Here is a 19,993-nt window from a genome sequence, read left to right as displayed (position 1 = left end):
TGTGTGGATGAAATGAGCTAATAAGGGAAAGTCCTCACAACAGGTAGCAGGCAGGGAGCTTGATATCAGTGTTAGCTGCTGTTATTATTGTTGTAGTTGTTATTATTTTTATTGTGTGTCAGTGAGTAGCTGCATAAGCATTCCTTAAATGTTGAAATACGAGAGCGACTATGATGCTGTTTCTCCTTTGGCTTCCTGAGAGTAGATTTAGTTCTGGTAAAGTCAGCTGACTTAAATCCTACTTTTTGTTCTTATTTCCCTGAAATTCCTCTATCTTATAGTTCATTGCATATTGGATTTTTAGGAAACATGCTTTATACATTTGGGATCTGCCTCCTAAGTACTCTTATATAAACTAATTGGAAATAATTTCTTACAACATACCCTCTTCTGTGTTTAGAGGTACAACACTAGTTCATTGCCTTAAGAAGTATGAGACAAAAGTAAATGTATCTCTTAAGTTAGAAGCCAGGGAATGTGGTTTTAAATTGAGATTTTTAACCTTGTTAAATTTAGAGGACTGAATACTGTAAATCAGAAGAACATCAACTTGTTTGCTTCTGTCTGTACTGTGTCACCTCTGTAAAATAGTGTCTTTTATATAGAGAAGTGCTGTCCGCACAAAGCTCTGTTTGTCAGAGTATTTTGAAGACGTTTGTTAGGAAGCAGTTGTGGAATGGTTTGTGGAAATGGCTATGAGGTTTCAGAGTGTTCTCGTGCTCTTCAAATTCATTCTTCAGTAGGAAAAAATAAGACTTGTCTTTTAAGCTTGATGGTAGTAAACCAGTTTACCAGACTTTTCTATTTGTGGGGTTAAATTCAGTAGGGTTCATTAGAGGCACTTTAAAAAACCCTGAACTGATTTGCTAGCAGCGTTTATGTCCTCTGTACTGAGGATTTGAGGTAACTCTTGCAGTCCCTCTTACTACCTTGAGTGAGGCGCTTTCCCCGTGGACTCTGAACCATAACTCTCCATTTCCCCTTCCCAGCGCCTGGTAATCTCTGCTCTATTTTCTGTGTCTCTTAATTTGCTTATTCTAGGTATTTCATGTAAGTGGAATTATACAGTATTTGTCCTAATGTGCCTGGCTTGCTTCATTTAGCATGTTTTGAAGGTTCATGCATGTGTAGCATGTGTCCAAATTTCATTCTTTTTTATAGCTGAATAGTATTCCATGAATCCAATAATATAATTTAATAATATGTTTAACCCAGCATATCCAAAATAGTATCATATCAACATGTAATCTGCATAAAAGTATTAATGAAATACTTTTCATTCTGTTTTGTGCTAAGCATCTGTTCAGGTTTGCCGCATTTCAGGTGCTTGGTAGCTAACGGTCACTAGTGACTGCTGCGCTGGGCAGCTTGTAAGTCTAGATAAGGGAAGGATTACTTAAGATTGTTAAGCAGCACAAATTTTTTTTAAAGAAGAATATTTGCTGAAACACAGTATTAGAGATTTTAGTCATCAGCTGTAGAAAAAAAGGGTTTTACAAAAATGATGGAGGTCCAGGCATAGCTCTTCCTTTGTTTCAGATCTCACACAACATAGGAACCTTTAGAGGAAGAAATATTTCACTGTGAATTTTTTTTTCACCAGAACCTCTGGTGAGAAAACCTAAGGAACTCTTGACAGGATTTTTTATTTGATTCGCACCGTCCTAAATACAGTGCTGGTAAACATTAGGTAATTAACATTTTGAGTAGAAAAATTTGAATAATGAGGTGAACTGGAACAGAAATTTGCAGTGGGTGCCGTAGGGCTTGATGAAAACTCTTACCCAAACTGGAATTTTTCCTTTGCATTCCCATTCTTTGAACTCTGGGGTTTGGGCCTGATGTATGTGAGTCACGCACTCTTCCAACTTCTTGGGCTGTCAGGAAGTCGGAGCACACGTGAAGACTGGAGGTGCCCCCCGGCAGCCCTGTTGGATGTGGCTCTGTTGTGTGCTATGTCCCCTGAAGGGATTGGATTAGGTGTGCATCGTGACCCCAGTGCAGGTGGTCTAGCATCTTGTGGATGGGGTAGCCTGGCTAGAAAAAGATGAATTGGAATAGTGTAATCCCTACCTCAGGAATTTGGATTTCTGAAACTGAGAGATTAGGTCAGTTTGGGAGTGTCAGTATATTACTGTAGATAATAATAGCATTGAGTTCAGAGTTTTATAGACCTAGGGCCAAGTTCTGTATCAGCCACTTAATAGCTGGGTGACTTTAAACATGTTACCTTATATTTCAGGCTTTTACCCTCCTTTACTCATCTATAAAATCGAGCTGATGTTTGTATCTACCTCATAGTGTTTTTATGAAGATGCATACGTAATCCCTGTCAAATTGCCAACATAATAAAAAGCAAGGGTTAATGTTGCCATTGTAATACAGAGGAGCCTGGCATACTTTTTTTTTTTTTTTTTTTTTTTTTGGCGGTACGCGGACCTCTCACTGTTGTGGCCTCTCCCACTGCGGAGCACAGGCTCCGGACGCGCAGGTTCAGCGGCCATGGCTCACGGGCCCAGCCGCTCCGCGGCATGTGGGATCTTCCCAGACCGGGGCACGAACCCGTGTTCCCTGCATCGGCAGGCGGACTCTCAACTACTGCACCACCAGGGAAGCCCACCTGGCATACTTTTATATTCCGTGTGCAAGCCACAGTTATAGAGCTTACCACTTGGGAAAGTACAAAGCATATGTTCAGAGAGAAGCAGATGTACTGTGGCAGTGGGACCCTTGGAAGAGAGCAGGACCGGCACTCTTCATGAGCATTGATGTAGGATTCAGACATTCAGTTGTTACAGATAGTTCAAGGAAAACTTTATGTACATTGTGAGAAACCACCTACCGATAGTTTTCTCAGCAGTTTAGAATGAGCTAGTTAGAAGGGTGCATCTATAGTGACATGGCAGACTGTATGGGACAACACAGAAGAGCAATAAGTAAAAAGCACTGTCTTAATCTGGAGCCCTCAGTGCAGAAGCAGACCTTCAAGCTACCTTTCAGAGGCCCTGAGAATATGGGTGTAGTACCTAAAATGAAAGGCTTTAAGGTAGCCAAGAAACTTTGTATTATCCTCAGTGTGAATGTTTCAGTCCAGAATGGTTTAAATGAGGTAAGGAATCTTTCAACTGTGAACACGTGGCTGTCAAGGATCACTCATTCCGGGACTTCCCTGGTGGTTCAGTGGTAAAGAATCCACCTTGCAATGCAGGGGACGTGGGTTCGATCCCTGGTCAGGGAACTAAGGTCCCACATGCCGGGGGGCGACTAAGCCCGAGTGCCACAACTACTGAGCTTGTGTGCCTCAAGTAGAGCTGGCATACCGCAAACTACAGAGCCCACGCGCTCTGGAACCCCTGCACCACAATTACAGAGCCCACGTGCCCTGGAGCCTGTGTGCCACAACCGGAGAAGAGAAAACGCTCATGCCACAACCGGAGAGAAGCTCACGCACCACAGTGAAGAGCCCTCATGCCGCATCTAAGACCCAGCACAGCCAAAATTAAATAAAATAAATAAATAGGGCTTCCCTGGTGGCGCAGTGGTTGAGAGTCCGCCTGCCAATGCAGGGGACACGGGCTCGTGCCCCGGTCTGGGAAGATCCCACATGCCGCGGAGTGGCTGGGCCCGTGAGCCATGGCCGCTGAGCCTGCACGTCCGCAGCCTGTGCTCCGCAACGGGAGAGGCCACAACAGTGAGAGGCCCGCGTACAGCAAAAAAAAAAAATAATAATAATAATAAATCTTAAAAAAAATCACTTATTCCTCGAAGCCCTGGTAGCTGAGGTTTACCTGTATTTCAGAGAATACGTGATGAGAGCAATGGAAAAAACTAAGAGGTGACTAGGTAGTAATTTTAAGATGCACAGTGTTCCACTTTTGCCCTGGCACATCTTTCATTAATTATTCTGGTTAAAACATTTTTTAAAGTTGTGATACCTTTCATGCATGTGTTACATGAATTATGAATGTAAGTTTAGGGAACAGTAAAACAGGCACCTGTATACCCACACCTTAACTCAAGAAATAGAATACTGTCAGTCCAAATAGTACCCCCTGCTGTCACACCTTGTAGTCTCAGTCCAAATTTCAGACTGAGTTAGACTTAGAAAAAGGTGGGTAAACAGACAAGTTAAAATACTTCAGTAGGGAAAAAAAAAAAAAACTTTGGTCGGTATATTTCAGTGGAAACTGAGGAACTATTTTGTTATTAAAATGGATAATTACGTGACTGGAAGGAAGCTATTTTTCAAAGAAAAAAGCAGGAGTAGAATTTCTTAACTCTGTTCTTGAGCCATTTTACACTGACCTCTGTATTGCTGTGGTTCTTTTGTGGAAAGTGCTTCTTGCTTTGTAATTGCACTGGCACTTTGACCACATGCCTTCCTCCTTTGCATGGTCTAACAAAAGCACCTAATGATTCAGATGGCTCTAGTTAAAATTTTTTGTTTTTATCTTAAACTGTCATGTATGGGATTCTGTTTTTCTACAGCAGTAGTGTATCTTTCATAAGCATGCCTTCTCCGTTTGTTGAGACTTGCTCATTTGGGGCTTGCTAAATTAATTACCTATATTTTTAGATAGGCTGTTTTTGTTTGTTTGTTTGTTTTTTGCGGTAGGCGGGCCTCTCACTGTTGTGGCCTCTCCCGTTGCGGAGCACAGGCTCTGGATGCACAGGCTCAGCGGCCATGGCTCACGGGCCCAGCTGCTCCACAGCATGTGGGATTTTCCCGGACCGGGGCACAAACCCGTGTCCCCTGCATCGGCAGGCGGACTCTCAACCACTGCGCCACCAGGGAAGCCCTAGATAGGTTGTTTTTTTAGTTTACCAGTTTATTTCAGCACTTTTATTTTGTTTTAAGAGCCTGTTCATGATAAAATTAGAAGGAGCAGACTGAATTTAGTTTTTAAAGCTAGTTTTAAATGACCAATTTTGCACAACCTCCATGAGATTCCCTTTCTTATGATAGAACAGTGTCAGAATAATTCAGCTGTTCTGTTTTTTCCCCTTCAGTATAACACTCTCACAATTCCAACAGAACACTGCTTTGACCTTGATTAAACTGTGAATTTTATTTGAAAGTGAAAATTGGCATTTTGGAGGCTCTTTATAATGGTCTGATGGCAGGCTTTTTGTAGACTCTCCGTTTGAAAGCCATGTAACTACAAAAGGGGTCTATTTTATTTAATTTTTAAAATGTTCTCCTTTGTATTATTTTAAAGTTTTACTGTTTTGCCTTTAAATTTAGATCTGAAGTCCACCTGACATTATTTTTAAAATATTAATTAATTATTGGCTGCGCTGGGTCTTAGTTGCAGCATGCAGACTCTTAGTTGTGGCATGCATGCGGGATCTATTTCCCCAACCAGGGATTGAACCCGGCTCCGTGCATTGGGGGCACGGGGTCTTACCCAGTGGACCACCAGGAAAGTACCAAAAGGGATTTATTTTAAATGGATATCCTTTGGTAACAGTTAACATTATTTAAGAAAATTATTTTTAATTACGCAGGTAATACCTATAAAAAATCCAAGTGCAGGTAATGGTAAAATCCCCCCGACTGCCATTCCTCATTCCACGTCCCATCTCCAGAAGTGAGGAAGAACTTTTTTTTTTTTTTGGCTGCATTGGGTCTTCATTGCTGCGCGCGGGCTTTCTCTAGTTGCGGTGAGCGGGGGCTACTCTTTGTCGAGGTGCGCGGGCTTCTCCTTGCATTGGTTTCTCTTGTTGAGGAGCACGGGCTCTAGGTGCACAGGCTTCAGTAGTTGTGGCTCACGGGCTCTAGAGCGCAAGGCTCAGTAGTTGTGGCACATGGGCTTAGTTGCTCCGCGGCATGTGGGATCTTCCCGGACCAGGGCTCGAACGCGTGTCCCCTGCATTGGCAGGCGGATTCTTAAGCACTGTGCCACCGGGGAAGCCCCTTTGTAATGTTTTAAAGATTCATCCATGAGGTAGCATGTATCAGTACTTCATTTTCTTTATGTATGGATATACCACATTTTGTTTATCCATTCATCAATTAATGGACATATGGGTTGTTTCCACTTCTTGGATATTATGAATAACGCCATTACCAACATCTGTGTACAGGTTTTATGTGAACAGTATAAACACGTTTTCTCTTGGGTTTATAACGAGGAGTGGAATTGTTGGGTCATATGGTAACTCTTGGTTTAAATTTCTGAAGGACTGCCAGATTGTTTTCCAAAGCAAAGGTACCATTTTACATTCTCACCAGCCATGCACGAAGGTGCCAAATTCTCCGTATCCTCGCTAACACTTGTTTTTTTGATTATAGCCATCCTGGTGGCTATAAAGTGGTATTTCATTGTTGTTTCTATTTGCATTTCCCTAATGACAAATAATGGTGAGCATCTTTTCATGTGCTTATTTGGCCATTTGTATTTCTTCTTTCAAAAAATGTCTATTTAAATCCTTGGCCCAGTTTTAAATTGGGTTGTTGTTGTTTTTTTTTAATTGCCAAGTTGTAAGAGTTGTTTATATATTCTGGATGCTAGTCCCTTATCAGTTACATGACTTGCACATATTTACTCCCATTCTGTGGATTGTCCTTTTGTTTTCTTGATAGTATTCTTTGATGCACAAAAGTTTTTAATTCATTTTTTTGGGGGGGGTTCCCAGGGCATATAAAAGTTATATTTATACTATACTGTAGTCTATTAAGTATGCAACAGCATTATGTCTAAACAAATGTGTATACCTTAATTAAAAAATGCTTTATTGCTAAAAATACCAACCATCATCTGAGCCTTCAGCAAGTCATAATCTTTTTTCTTTTTAATAAATTTATTTATTTATTTATTTTTGGCTGCATTAGGTCTTTGTTGCTGCATGCGGGCTTTCATTAGTTGCCTCTAGCGGGGGCTACTCTCTGCTGTGGTGCACAGGCTTCTCATTGCGGTGGCTTCTCTTGTTGTGGAGCACGGGCTCTAGGTGTGCGGACTTCAGTAGGTGTGGCATGTGGGCTCAGTAGTTGTGGCACATGGGATCTACAGTGCAGGCTCAGTAGTTGTGGCGCACGTGGGCTTAGTTGCTCTGCGACACGTGGGATCTTCCCGGACTAGGGCTTGAACCCGTGTCCCCTGCATTGGCAGGCGGATTCTTAACCACTGCGCCACCAGGGAAGCCCCAATCTTTTTTCTAGTAGAAGACTCTGCATCAGGGTTGATGGCTGCTGACTGTTCAGGGTGGTGCCTGCTGAAGGTTGGGAAGGCTATGGCAGTTTCTTAAAATAAGACAACAGTGAAGTTTGCCACAATGATTGACTCTTCCATTAACGAATGATTTCTCTGTAGCATGCATTTTACCCATAGTGGAACTGTTTTCAGAATTGGAGTCAATCCTTTCAAATCCTAGTGCTGCTTTATCAACTAAGTTTATGCCATATTCTAAATCCTTTGTTGTCATTTCAACAATCTTATACAGCATCTTCACCAGGAGTAGATTCCATCTCAAGGAACCACTTTCTCTCCTCATTCATAAGAAGCAACTCCTTATCCGTGAAATCTTCTCATGAGATGGCAGCCATTCAGTCACATCTTCAGGCTCCACTTCTAACTCTCGTTCTCCTGCTGTTTCTACCACACCTGCAGTTGATTCTTCATTGAAATCTTGAACCCCTCAAAGTCATTCGTAAGGGTTGGAGTCCATTTCTTCTAAACTCCTATTAATGTTAATATTTTGACCTCTTCCCTGGAAAATCATGAATGTTCTTAATGGCATTTAGAATGGTGAGTCCTTTCCAGAGGTTTACAGTTTACTTTGTCGAGATCCATTGGAGGAATCACTGTCTATGGCAGCTGTAGTCTTATGAAATGTTTTTCTTTTCTTTAAACATCTTTATTGGAGAATAATTGCTTTACAATGTTGTGTTAGTTTCTGCTGTATAACAAAGTGAATCAGCTGTTTGCATACATATATCCTCCTATCTCCTCCTTCTTGCGTCTCCCTCCCACCCTCCCTATCCCACCCCTCTAGGTGGTCACAAAGCACCGAGCCGATCTCCCTGTGCTATGCAGCTGCTTCCCACTAGCTACCTATTTTACATTTGGTAGTGTATATATGTCCATGCCACTCTCTCACTTCGTCCCAACTTACCCTTCCCCCTCCCTGTGTCCTCAAGTCCATTCTCTACGTCTGTGTCTTTATTCCTGTCCTGCCCCTAGGTTCTTCAGAACCATTTTTTTTTTAGATTCCATATATATGTGTTAGCATATGGTATTAGTTTTTCTCTTTCTGACTTACTTCACTCTGTATGACAGTCTCTAGATCCATCCACGTCTCAACAAATGACCCAATTTCGTTCCTTTTTATGGCTGAGTAATAATTCCATTGTATATATGTACCACATCTTTATCCATTTATCTGTCAATGGGCATTTAGGTTGCTTCCATGACCTGGCTATTGTAAATAGCGCTGCAATGAACCTTGGGGTGCATGTGTCTTTTTGAATTATGGTTTTCTCTGGGTATATGCCCAGTAGTGGGATTGCTGGATCATATGGTAATTCTATTTTTATTTTTTTAAGGAACCTCCATACTGTTCTCCATAGTGGCTGTATCAATTTACATTCCCACCAACAGTGCAGGAGGGTTCCCTTTTCTCCACACCCTCTCCAGCATTTGTTGTTTGTAGATTTTTTGATGATGGCCATTCTGACCAGGGTGAGGTGATACCTCATTGTACTTTTTTTTTTTTTTTGTGGTACGCGGGCGTCTCACTGTTGTGGCCTCTCTCGTTGCGGAGCACAGGGTCCAGACGCGCAGGCTCAGCGGCCATGGCTCACGGGCCCAGCCGCTGCGCCGCATGTAGGATCTTCCCGGACCCGGGCATGAACCCGTGTTCCCCGCATCGGCAGGCAGACTCTCAACCGCTGTGCCACCAGGGAAGCCCCCTCATTGTAGTTTTGATTTGCATTTCTCTAATGATTAGTGATGTTGAGCATCCTTTCATGTGTTTGTTGGCAATCTGTATATCTTCTTTGGAGAAATGTCTGTTTAGGTCTTCTGCCCATTTTGGGATTGGGTTGTTTGGTTTTTTGATATTGAGCTGCATGAGCTGTTTGTATATTTTGGAGATTAATCCTTTGTCAGTTGCTCCGTTTGCAAATCTTTTCTCCCATTCTGAGGGCTGTCTTTTCGTCTTGTTTATGGTTTCCTTTGCTGTGAAAAAATATAGAATGCTTCACGAATTTGCGTGTCATCCTTGCGCAGGGGCCATGCTAATCTTCTCTGTATCATTCCAATTTTAGTATATGTGCTGCTGAAGCGAGCACAAAAGTTTTTAATTCTTACGTTCAATGCATCTATTTATTCTTCTGTTCTTTGTGCTTTTGGTGTCATATTTAAGAAACTTTAACCTAATCGAAAATAAAGGTTTACACCTATGTTTCCTTTTAAAATTTTTACACTTTCAGCCTTTATATTTAGGTCTTTGGTCCAGTTTGAATTAATATTTTGTATATGGTGTGAGACAGGAGTCCAGCTTTATTCTTTTGCATGTGGACATCCAGTTTTGAGCACCATCTTTTGAAGAGACTGTCTTTCCCCATTGAAGGGCCTTGGCACGCTTGTCAAAAATCAGTTGACTGTAATGTGAGGGTTTATTTCTGCACTCTAATTCCATTGCATTGATCTATATGTCTATCTTTATGCCAGTTCCCCACTGTTTTGATTACTGTAGCTTTGTAGTAAGTTTTGAAATTTATGTGTGAGCCTTGCAACTTTGTTCTACTTTTTTAAGGATTGTTTTGCCTATTCAGGGTCCCTTGACATTTCCATATGAATTTTAGGGTCAGCTTGTCGATTTCTGCAAAAAAAGGCAGTTGGAATTTTGATAGGGATTGTATGACTCTGTAGGTCAATTTGAGGAATACTGCCATCTTAACAATAGTAAATCTTCCAATCCATGAACACAGGATGTCTTTCCAATTATTTGGGTCTTTAACTTTTTTCAACAGTGTTTTGTAGTTTTCATTGTACAAGACTCTCACCTTGCTTGAATTTATTCCTAAATATTTTATTTTTGATGCTATTCTAAGTGGAGTTGTTTAGCCCTGGAATCTTGAGAAAATTTCTTAAACTTTCAAAGCTTCAGTTTCTATGCATGTAAAATGGAAATATTGAGTATGTACCTTCTCCAGTTGTTGTGGGGATTAAATGAATTAATTCATATAAGGGGCTTAAATAAGCTATTTGGTTCAAGCTAAATGTTAAATATTAGACTGTGAACTCTCTAAGGGAAGGAATTTTGCCTTACATATTTTTGTGACATATTTTTTCTTCCCCCTGCTCAGGTAACACCTAGCTCAGTACCTGTTCTTACTGAAGGAGTATAGAAAGGTGGAAAAATTGGACTATATCACATAAATTTCAGTTCCTAAGTTTGAAAGTTAATGTTGCTTAGGAGTTGGGGACACTAATTCCTCCTTATACGCACACATTTTGATATGGCTTGTTTTCTTACACATATAAATAAACCTTGCACAATAATTTTGTCACCTCTTAAGATAGTGAATTTTCTTTTTAAGATGGTTGAGTGGGCCTTGACTTCTTTGGTGAACCCAGAGTTCTTTATGTGCCAAAATTGTAAATGAAATTAAACAGTCTTAATTTAGGACATTGTAAGTCATAATTTTAGAGAACCGAGTAGTTTCAGTTGTATATTAATATCTAGTAAGAAAAACTATCTTTAGGTTAGCATTATAAAAATACTTCCTTTTTCTGATTACTATTCTCTGATATAATTTCTAAAATTCATATATTATACCAGTAAAATGTACAGGTGATAATTACTTTGTAAGTATAAAATAGAGAATGTTTTAAAACTTGATTTCATGGTGAATAGAACATTGGATCTCACCTTGGGTGTAACAGCTCAGTTATCTAAGAACTTGTGTTACTTCTTCTGTCTCCCCAACAGAGCGAGGATTAAGAGTGCCTTTGTTCTGTTTAGTGGCTAGATTAACTATTAATGATACTCTGCTGTGGTGAGAAACCTGTAGACAGTTTTCAGGGATTAATTTCATTACATTTCATTGCTAATAGAAGTCATTGATGGTGAGGCTAATAGAAATAGGAATTTATTTAAACATTCATATTTTCACACTTTAATGCAGTTTTGTATTTGTTTCTGAAATTCCTCAACATAAAAATAACCAAGCATCGGTAACAAGTACTGTGTGATGAACTTAAAAGTTTTATGGTGCTCCATACAGTGTTAGAATGGATGATCTGGGGTCTTGGCCTGGTGCAGACACAACCCTAGCATTGGTCTCTTTTGTCTGCCTTCTTGCTTGGTGGCTTCCAGGGGGTGGGTGAGAAGGGGAATCCCAATTTTAGGGGATTGCCCCACTTTCCTTACTAGGATTTGGAAATCAATAACAAGTCTTTCCTTTTAAACTAGCATTTCTTTTGGGTTATAAGTTGCACTCAGAATAATAATTTTAAAACTGACAGAGGAAAACATTTTCTTTAGGAAGTGAAGTTTCTTGTAAGTGGCAGCATTAGCTACCTTGAAAGTTTTAAGCCGGAAGCCTAACCAGCCTGAGACCACCTTCTTCTCCTCCTACTCCAATCCCCCACCAATTCCCCCCCACCCCCACCCCAGCCCGCCCCATTGTAGAGTTTGGAGCATACATATTGTTGTTGGTTGGCATTGTACTATATTCAGGAACATAAAGTAATACTGTTTTGGAACTATAGCAGGAGGAAATTTGATACCAGAAAAAGACTGCTTTTAAGGAAGGCGGGTGAAATTGAGACTTTATTTTGAAAAATAAAATCAGATTTTAGAAGTAAGCTTATTTTATTTAACAAAAGTTCAAGCTGTAGTTGAAAAATATGTACTGAGTTTACTGAGTTTTAGAAGGAAGAGTGTATCAAGTGATGATTATTTCTGACATACATATTCATATTAAGTTTTATATACAGTTGATCCCTGTGGGTTCTGAATCCATGGATACTGAGGGCTGCCTGTACTACCTCAGTTATATAAGGGACTTGAGCATTCGTGGATTTTGTTATCAGCAGTGGGTAGGGGGTGGGGGTGGGAGTCCTGGAACCAATCAGCCCCCCCCACCCCATGAATACCAGGGGGTGACTGTAATAATGTGACTGGATATCTTTTAAGTAGTAATGCAATTGTAATGTTGGATATTTTTGCAGACTATTTAAGAGTATTATTATTTTCCCCCAGTAGTCTCTCATAATCAAATAATTATCATTCCTGAGACACTTAGCATATTATTGTCCTTGTTGATTACTCTTAACAATTACTAACCTTCTTAACTCCTTTCTATATTGTCATTTGTCAGTGGGTTTGCCTGGGATTCTAACATTTCTTTAGTATTGTCCGTCATCTTTGTCTAAAGTTCCATCCTTTGTTTCAGATTTTCAGTGTTCACTTTGCTCTGGCCTTGCATTTTGTTTGAATTGTTGGGCTGTATGACCATCAGTGAGAGACTGAACAGAGAAGGCATTTGATGGATGGGGGTAGAGGCTGGTGAATATCAGGGACAGTTGTTTGAATGGTCAGTTTATCAGTGGTCATTTTTTGCACAATTTTTGCTTTTCTGTGCATTCTCATCACAAAGAAAACTTGAATAATGAATGCTGGGATAACAGGGACTCCTTTTTAGGCTAGACTGATCTTCAGGATGTTGGGAGCAGTTAATCATTGATCTTCCTAGATGTCTCAGAGAGCTTGCTTTACTCCTGTCCCTTTATGAAGAGTCTCTTTTGTGTCAGTCTCTTGAATTTTGAGTCAGGACCTCAATACTTGGTCCCAGATGGTAGTATCATGGATTGACACCTGAGCAGGAAAAGTGTCTGCAGGCCTTCTTGCGAGCTTAAGCAGGAGCCCCTTAAAGATACTCGCTTAAGGTGAGAGAAGGCCATAAGTATGCATTCCAAGGCAGTAGAATCTGTGAACATGTGAAGTAAAGAGAAGTAGTTACGAGTTGGTAGCGAAGGGAGAAATGGAATTAGCGTCAGAGGTTTTGACCGCCAGGATGGGGAAAGGTTAAGGTGGAGAACAGTCCCTCAGAGCACTTGGTATTGTAACTGGGTTTCAAGAGCTGCCCCGTCTTCTGAACAGGATTCTGGTTCTGAGGCCTACTGAGGCATTTTTTTCCTCCTCTTAACTTCTAGATGTATTCTTGCTGTTTTATCCTGTCACCTGAAGTAACCTGAGCACATACCTGTTTCTTGTAGCCTGAAATGGCTCCAAATTTGCCAAGTGAGAGGAAATTTAGTAAATCTGTTAGAATAACACCGATGTTAAAAGGATGTAGGTCTACGAGTTTAGGTAGAACTGTTTGCCCAATTATGATGTCTTATTTAATTTCCATGTCATAAAAATAAGCGTCCTTTGTGAGCTCATGCTCGGTGTTTAGTGATCTTAAAGGACACGGTAGCGGATCCTCTCCATGGGAGCCCTGTGTTACGCTTATTTTGCTATTGCTCTTAGGATTCTAGGTGGATTCAGGACTGCCCAGTTTCTCTTCTAGAGTCTGAATCTTTGAAGCACCTCCTTTACTGGAGTATGTTTTGGTAGTAGTTATTGTTCACTGCTATTCCTTGTCAGGGTTCTTAGGGATTGGTTCAACTGTGGACCCTAAGTGTTCCAGGAGTCTTCAAACTCATGTTATTGAGTAGAAAATGAAGTATTAGAGATATAGGTACTACTTGCTTATTTATTTGTGAAATAAGGAAATGTGAGTTTAACAGGAAAACCGTAATTCGTAAAGGAAAAGACTGGTGGGATTAATTGCAGAAAAATAAAGTATAGGGCCCTGGATACTGTGAAATATCCAGTATAGATATAGAAAAACAACTAATTTGGGGGACGTATTTGCAGTGTGTGTAGGAGAGCATCCTGCGTGTGGTCATGGTAGTAGATGACTCAGGTGATCAGAGGTTCAGGACACTATTGAGGAGCCCAAGGCCCTTAACCAAGGGTGTTTGGAATCATATTGACATGAACATCAAAGCCCCCCAGGGCTGTGGCGTTTATTGTGGTAGAATGAACATGGGGAGTAATCAGACCCTTGGCTGGTATTGATAAGGATTAGATAGGAGTGTAGAGGGAGTGCATGGCCCTCAGTGGATACAATGTTAATGTGGTATTTGTGAACATTCCTGAACCTTTCAGTCCTTCTGGAGCTATAAACAGATCTGAAGGTTTGAAAAAAAAATGTGAAAATCATGTTGGAAACCTTTCCATGAATTATTTGAAACCTTTTTGGTTTGTAGCTTCCAAAGTCACCAGCCAGAAAATGGTTTAGAGCTTTAACTTTTCTTTCTAATATATGTAAGATGGGCATATACTTCATTAGAGCTATGCAGTTTAATCTTGGGGACTTTCAGCTTAAGTGCACAGATACTATAGAGATACCCTGAAGTGTGAACTTTCTGTCTTTTTGGAATGAAAAATTGCCACAGTGAAGAAGAATTCAAGTGTCACCTCATTCCTGCAGCGGCTAGTTGATAAACCGAGAATAATTCCTCTGGAAAGGAAGGCTGAGACACAGGTTGAAGTTTAATTTCCACATATAATAATATCAATACTACGGTGATAAAAAGGTGAATGTTAAGGTTGGTAGTAAGAAGGAGAAGGTGGATTAAAACTATAGAAAAGCTCTTTAAAATGGGACAGACCTAGTATACCTCATTAGGTCATTCAACAAATATTTATTTAGGATCCCATCCTTTGCTAGGCAGTGAGGACTTATTACTACGTGCCAAGTACAACACTACGTGCCTTTCATGGGTTATGTCATTAAGTCCTTACAACAGCCCTTCATGTAGAATTATTATCCCCATTTTATAGGAGAGGAGATAGAGGCTTAGAGAGTTTATTTCCCCAAGGTCATATGGCTGTTAAAAATGATGGAGAAGGCTGCTTTCAAATCCTAGGCTGCTTGGCGGCGAATCCTGGAGCCTGAGTTCTTAAATGCCATGCTCTTTTTAAACGGGGCGTTACTGAGCATTCACTACGGCACCAGGTGCCAGGCTCTGTAATCCACGTAAGACTCCTCAAGGTAAGTTTCATTATCATCATCTCAATTTCACCACTGTGCTATATGCTCTCCCCAGTGGTAGTTTGGCTGTAGCCTGTGGTAGAGTCCATGCTCTCATTAGATATCCATGCCAGCTTTATAATGCCCATTGGATGAAGTTGTTAGCTTAAAAAATTTGGAAAAACTCTTATTTTAACAACACTGAGAGGATATTATTTCTGTACAGGCCCATTGTATTTTATGCAACTAATTATTTTCCTTTTTTCCTTTACATTTCATATTCCTTGGATTTCTAGAATCAAGATTCTTAAAAATTAAAATTTGTTTTACCCTTTAAAAAAAAACCCCAAACTATTGAGGTCTACTTTGAAATCCTGAAACTGCCTATAGATTTAGTGGGATTGTGTTTTATATTTGGTATGTGAATTCTTAAGATTTTGAATAGGAAAACACATTTACAAATAGGAAAACAGCTTTATATGTGAAATAGTCTAGATAATAGGACCACATCAGTTTTATTCATGTAAAATTATGTGCTTTATATTAATGGTTAATATTTTAAAGGAAATGTGTTAGGTTTTTTTTTCCTTCTCTTTTTCCTCTCTTATTTTTACCTCACCTTCCCTTTTTGTCTATAATCTTTTTTTTCCGAATCAGTATCGGCGATGATCTTTTAATTAAATTGAATTGGCGCTTACATTTCTGTTGTAGATAGCGTTGTCAGTCCTCTCCTAAAAGGACAAGTATATTATCTGCTTGGTAACTGGGTGTTGCTGTTCACTTGTGCTGTACTGCGAAGGAGGAGGGGAAAATTAAGGTGTAAAACAGAAGTGTTTTTCTAAAGGAGTTAGGGAGTAGATATAAATGTATCTTTAAAGACAATCAATAAATTATAGCAGATTAAAATATTTTTAGTCTAAAAATTGGGATTCTGGTTTAATATTTCATTCTTAAGTGATAAAAATGATTCACTGAGCCATATTTTTCAGGGCTGATGAAATAGAAGTAGCCAAGGGTTGCCTATCTGTTTATTACAGTCTGTAACTTTATTACCAAGACTTCTTAAATTATCTGGTATGTTCAATCTAGTTGTTAGCATTTTTGGTTTGTATTTTAATTTGATGCATTTAAAAATCTTCCTGTAGAGCCATGCTAGTTCTACCTTAAAAAAAAGAAAACACCCCTCTGCTTGAAAGAAATGGTACTTCCTGCTTTCATAAACAGTCATGTGCATAGTTTAGCAAGGCCTGATGCCTCTGGAGCTTTTTCCCTTTAGAGCACCATTGAATCCCAGTCCTAACAGAAGTACTGCGAATCTTGTGGCCTCATTTTGAACAAAAGGGATTAGGGAAGAAAAATCTCTTGATTTAAGGCTTGAAAGCAAGGGCAGGCAATCTTGGTTGTGAATATTTTCTGATTTTTCCAGAAATCAAGCAGAAGATTGAGCTGCTGATGTCAGTTAACTCTGAGAAGTCGTCCTCTTCAGAAAGGTACAGCTACATCTCTTGCATGAACAATTAATGGTGTAGCATTGCTAAGAAACAAATCAGGGTATATTTTTTTCTTGTCAAGTTTGCTATATAACGTATCGTATTGCATGCTGGTCATTGTGCTGTTTTGAAGACGTGTATTTCGGTAAGCTGTTCTGCTTTTACAAAGGCTAATTGATTTAAAAAAAAATAGTGAAGCCTAATCAGCTGCAGCATGCACACCATAACACAGCAGACTGGTGGTTCGTGTGTGACAGCTGTTGAAGGCTTTAAAAAATAATATACTTAGCTAAGAAATAAACAGAAATCTTGCATTCTTTAAGGAAATACTAGTACTAGGTTTGTTTCCTGTATTTTGAGGTTGTTGCTACACAAAATTACCAATATTGTTTGTAAGATCTAGGTTAAAAATACTTAGCTTTCGGTTGTATTAAATATTTTCTTATGTGGAAAGGGAGTGCCATTTGTAAATAGCTTAGGAATTGCAAACCCACATATTAGTCACATTCTGAAAGAGAGATATGATGCTTCTTCAAGTCTGTGCTAGGAAATGGAACAGTCACTGCATGCAGTAATGGTTCATGCCTGCAGGTAAGGACAAAATGACTCAGAAGTATTTTTAAAGCAATTATTTTATCTGTCAATCGAATGATTATACCTCTAAGGAGATATTTTCATAAAATGCCTATTTTACTTAATAAGCAGAATTAAGATATGTTTCTCTCAAGTCAGAAATGGGTCTATAGTTGCCTATTTTGATATGTAAATGTGTGTTCACTTCTGTTTACCAAAATTGTTTCTACTACATAATATTTTAAATTGAGGTTCTTGGGCATACAGTTGATGCTTACCTTTCTGTTGGTTGCCTAATAGTTTATACGTAATGTTGGTATTTTGTATTAAGGTGTGTTGATTTATCTTTTCCCTGGTTAGTCTTCAGGGTTGTCTTTTTGTTCATAGATTTAATATTTAGGAAAATATAATGGAGAAATACTTTGGTAGTTAAAGAATGATATAGGAAAAACCCTGGAAAGAAAATAGGAGGTGAAGAACCCAGCATGGTAAAATGAATTTAATTATAGTACACTAGTGTATGGAGAACATGATGTGATGGCAAAATGATGACATTAAATCAATTTATCAGTATAATTGGGTGAAAGGCTCCTGGCTTTAATTTAGGGAATTATGAATAAGGAAGGATGTTACTGCTTTCTTTAGAGGTTGAACATAGAAAAATTTAGACACATTTGTGTTTATTTTTATGTAGCTTCTAACTTCTGGTTTGTGGCTAGCCATCCCATTTTAAGCATTCTCTTTGCTGAGATGAAAAACAATCTTCAGCCTTGTGAATATTCTGCCAGTAAAATGGTGGTGATGAGAAGGGGAGAGGATGGTGGTGTAAATAGTGAACATACTGGGTACCAACTGTAATATTAGAGTTTTGTTACTAGGAAGAGCATTCTTAATGGCATTACAACAATAATTACGTTGGCTTTTTGAGTAGCGTGTGTTCTCTATTGAGAAATTGAAGGTTAAACAGAATGGGTGAATATTATTGAGAAACAAGTTAGGAATGGGTGAGGTTTTTGTAGTTAAAATACACTCTTATAAGGAAAGATTCTAAAATAATTGTTGATTACATATATTTATTTAAAAATTATTATTATTGTTTCACCTAAGCTCCTGTGGTTAAATTTGATGAAAAGGGAGGATGAATGCAGACATGATTTTAAAGTTTAGAAATCTGCCACTGTGCTTATGACAACTCTATACACATTGTACCAGAGCTTGCTTGCTTTGTTTGTTACTCTTTTGGGGGGTGCTTACACATATATTTGGCAATTGTGATATGCTGACTTAATGGGTATAAATGTAGCTTATGGCTAAGCCAACACTTTGCCAACATAGAAGTTGTTTTATTAATGTAGAAATATTAAAAATAGAAATTACTCTTTTCTCCCCCTCCTTTAAATAAATTATACAATCATGGTCATCATTTGTCTTTTTATTTTATTTGGAAGAACTTGAAAAACAAGAATCTGAATTTTGAAAGAACATTCATGGCTTAGGAAGACTATATTTGCCCCAGCAGTTTAATAGTTTTATAGTATCATGTAGCATTACCACCACATTCTGCAATTCCTTGTTCTCTAATCACCTAAATTTTTAAAGTCTTTGTTTTATTTTAAATAGTTATTTGAAGCATGGCATGAGTCTTAAAGATATTTGGCATTTACCTATAGTCAGTATTCCCATGTATTTTTTGGTAAAAAGGATGAAGAGACCCTGTTTTTCTTTAAAGAGGGGAGAAGCTACTTGTGAGAAACCAAGTTATCATTTGTCATGATTGATTTTTGTTCACTGTCTGCAGTATAGCATGATCTTATGTTTGTATGTATGTATGTATGTACGGCTGTGTCGGGTCTTCATTGCTGTGCGTGGGCTTTCTCTAGTTGCAGTGAGCGGGGGCTACTCTTCTTTGCGGTGCGCGGGCTTCTCATTGTGGTGGCTTCTCTTGTTGCAGAGCACGGGCTCCAGGCGCACCGGCTTCAGTAGTTGTGGCTCGCAGGCTCTAGAGCGCAGGCTCAACAGTTGTGGCGCACAGGCGCAGCTGCTCCGTGGCATGTGGGATCTTCCCAGACCAGGGCTCGAACCCGTCTCCCCTAGCATTGGCAGGCGAATTCTTAACCACTGCACCACCAGGGAAGTCCCCTAGAGTGATCGTTTGATATGATATCTCAGAGAACCGAGTGGAGGAACGATGTTTTTAAGTACAAAATGTGATATACATATAAACAGTGATGTGATGTTCATAATAGTCTTTCCATCTCATATTTTTCACCCGCTTAATGAGAATTGCTAGTCCTGTGACAGCTGATAGTGGTTGAATTATTTTTTTTCAGACAATATTGTAAAATGGGAAAAGCAAAACAGACTTTATTTTTGTAGACTCTTAAGGATCATTCATTGAGAATACATACAAATATGATTTAAGTTATATTGTAATGGAGTTTTGAAGTTTTTTTGTGACCTGAATTAGAAAATATGTTGTTGTTTTTTTTCCCCCGGTACGCAGGCCTCTCACTGTTGTGGCCTCTCCCGTTGCGGAGCACAGGCTCCGGACGCGCAGGCTCAGCGGCCATGGCTCACGGGCCCAGCCGCTCTGCGGCATGTGGGATCTTCCCGGACCGGGACACGAACCCGCGTCCCCTGCATCGGCAGGTGGACTCCCAACCACTGCACCACCAGGGAAGCCCCGAAAATATGTTATCTTAACAAATCGCAATACCACCTTGAAATATAAATTCTTTTTTTTTTTTTTTTTAACCTTTAACAGAATGGAGGGGTGTCCATTGAATATCATTTAGCAGGGGAGGTGTGGAGCACTTCTTTTCCGAATGGCTGACTCATAAGACAAAAAACAGTGGGGTGACAAAAGTTGTGATTTAGTTTTTGGTTTTATATT

The 19,993-nt window shown here is 39.5% G+C and overlaps 1 protein-coding gene and 1 non-coding gene across 11 annotated transcripts in view; one reads left to right on the top strand and one right to left on the bottom strand.

Annotated features, from left to right (window-relative positions):
* The window catches only part of SRPK2 (SRSF protein kinase 2), a 231,184-nt gene that overhangs the window by 81,696 nt on the left and 129,495 nt on the right, over positions 1–19,993 (top strand). For 3 of the 10 annotated variants that reach the window (XM_060157255.1, XM_060157256.1, XM_060157257.1), the window contains one exon: positions 16,464–16,527. The exons of the other annotated variants lie outside the window; for them this stretch is intronic. In XM_060157255.1, coding sequence (XP_060013238.1) covers positions 16,464–16,527 — 64 coding nt within the window. The remainder of the gene's footprint in view (positions 1–16,463; positions 16,528–19,993) is intronic. 10 annotated transcript variants of the gene reach the window in all.
* Positions 9,186–9,292, bottom strand: LOC132524990 (U6 spliceosomal RNA). The gene has a single exon (XR_009542125.1). It is a non-coding gene; the product is annotated as a U6 spliceosomal RNA (small nuclear RNA).

Source organism: Lagenorhynchus albirostris, chromosome 8 (genome assembly GCF_949774975.1).
Source record: "Lagenorhynchus albirostris chromosome 8, mLagAlb1.1, whole genome shotgun sequence".
In the NCBI taxonomy this organism is placed as follows: domain Eukaryota; kingdom Metazoa; phylum Chordata; class Mammalia; order Artiodactyla; family Delphinidae; genus Lagenorhynchus; species Lagenorhynchus albirostris.
The sequence above is the reverse complement of the archived record's forward strand: the minus strand, read 5'-3'. Positions and strand labels throughout refer to the sequence as shown.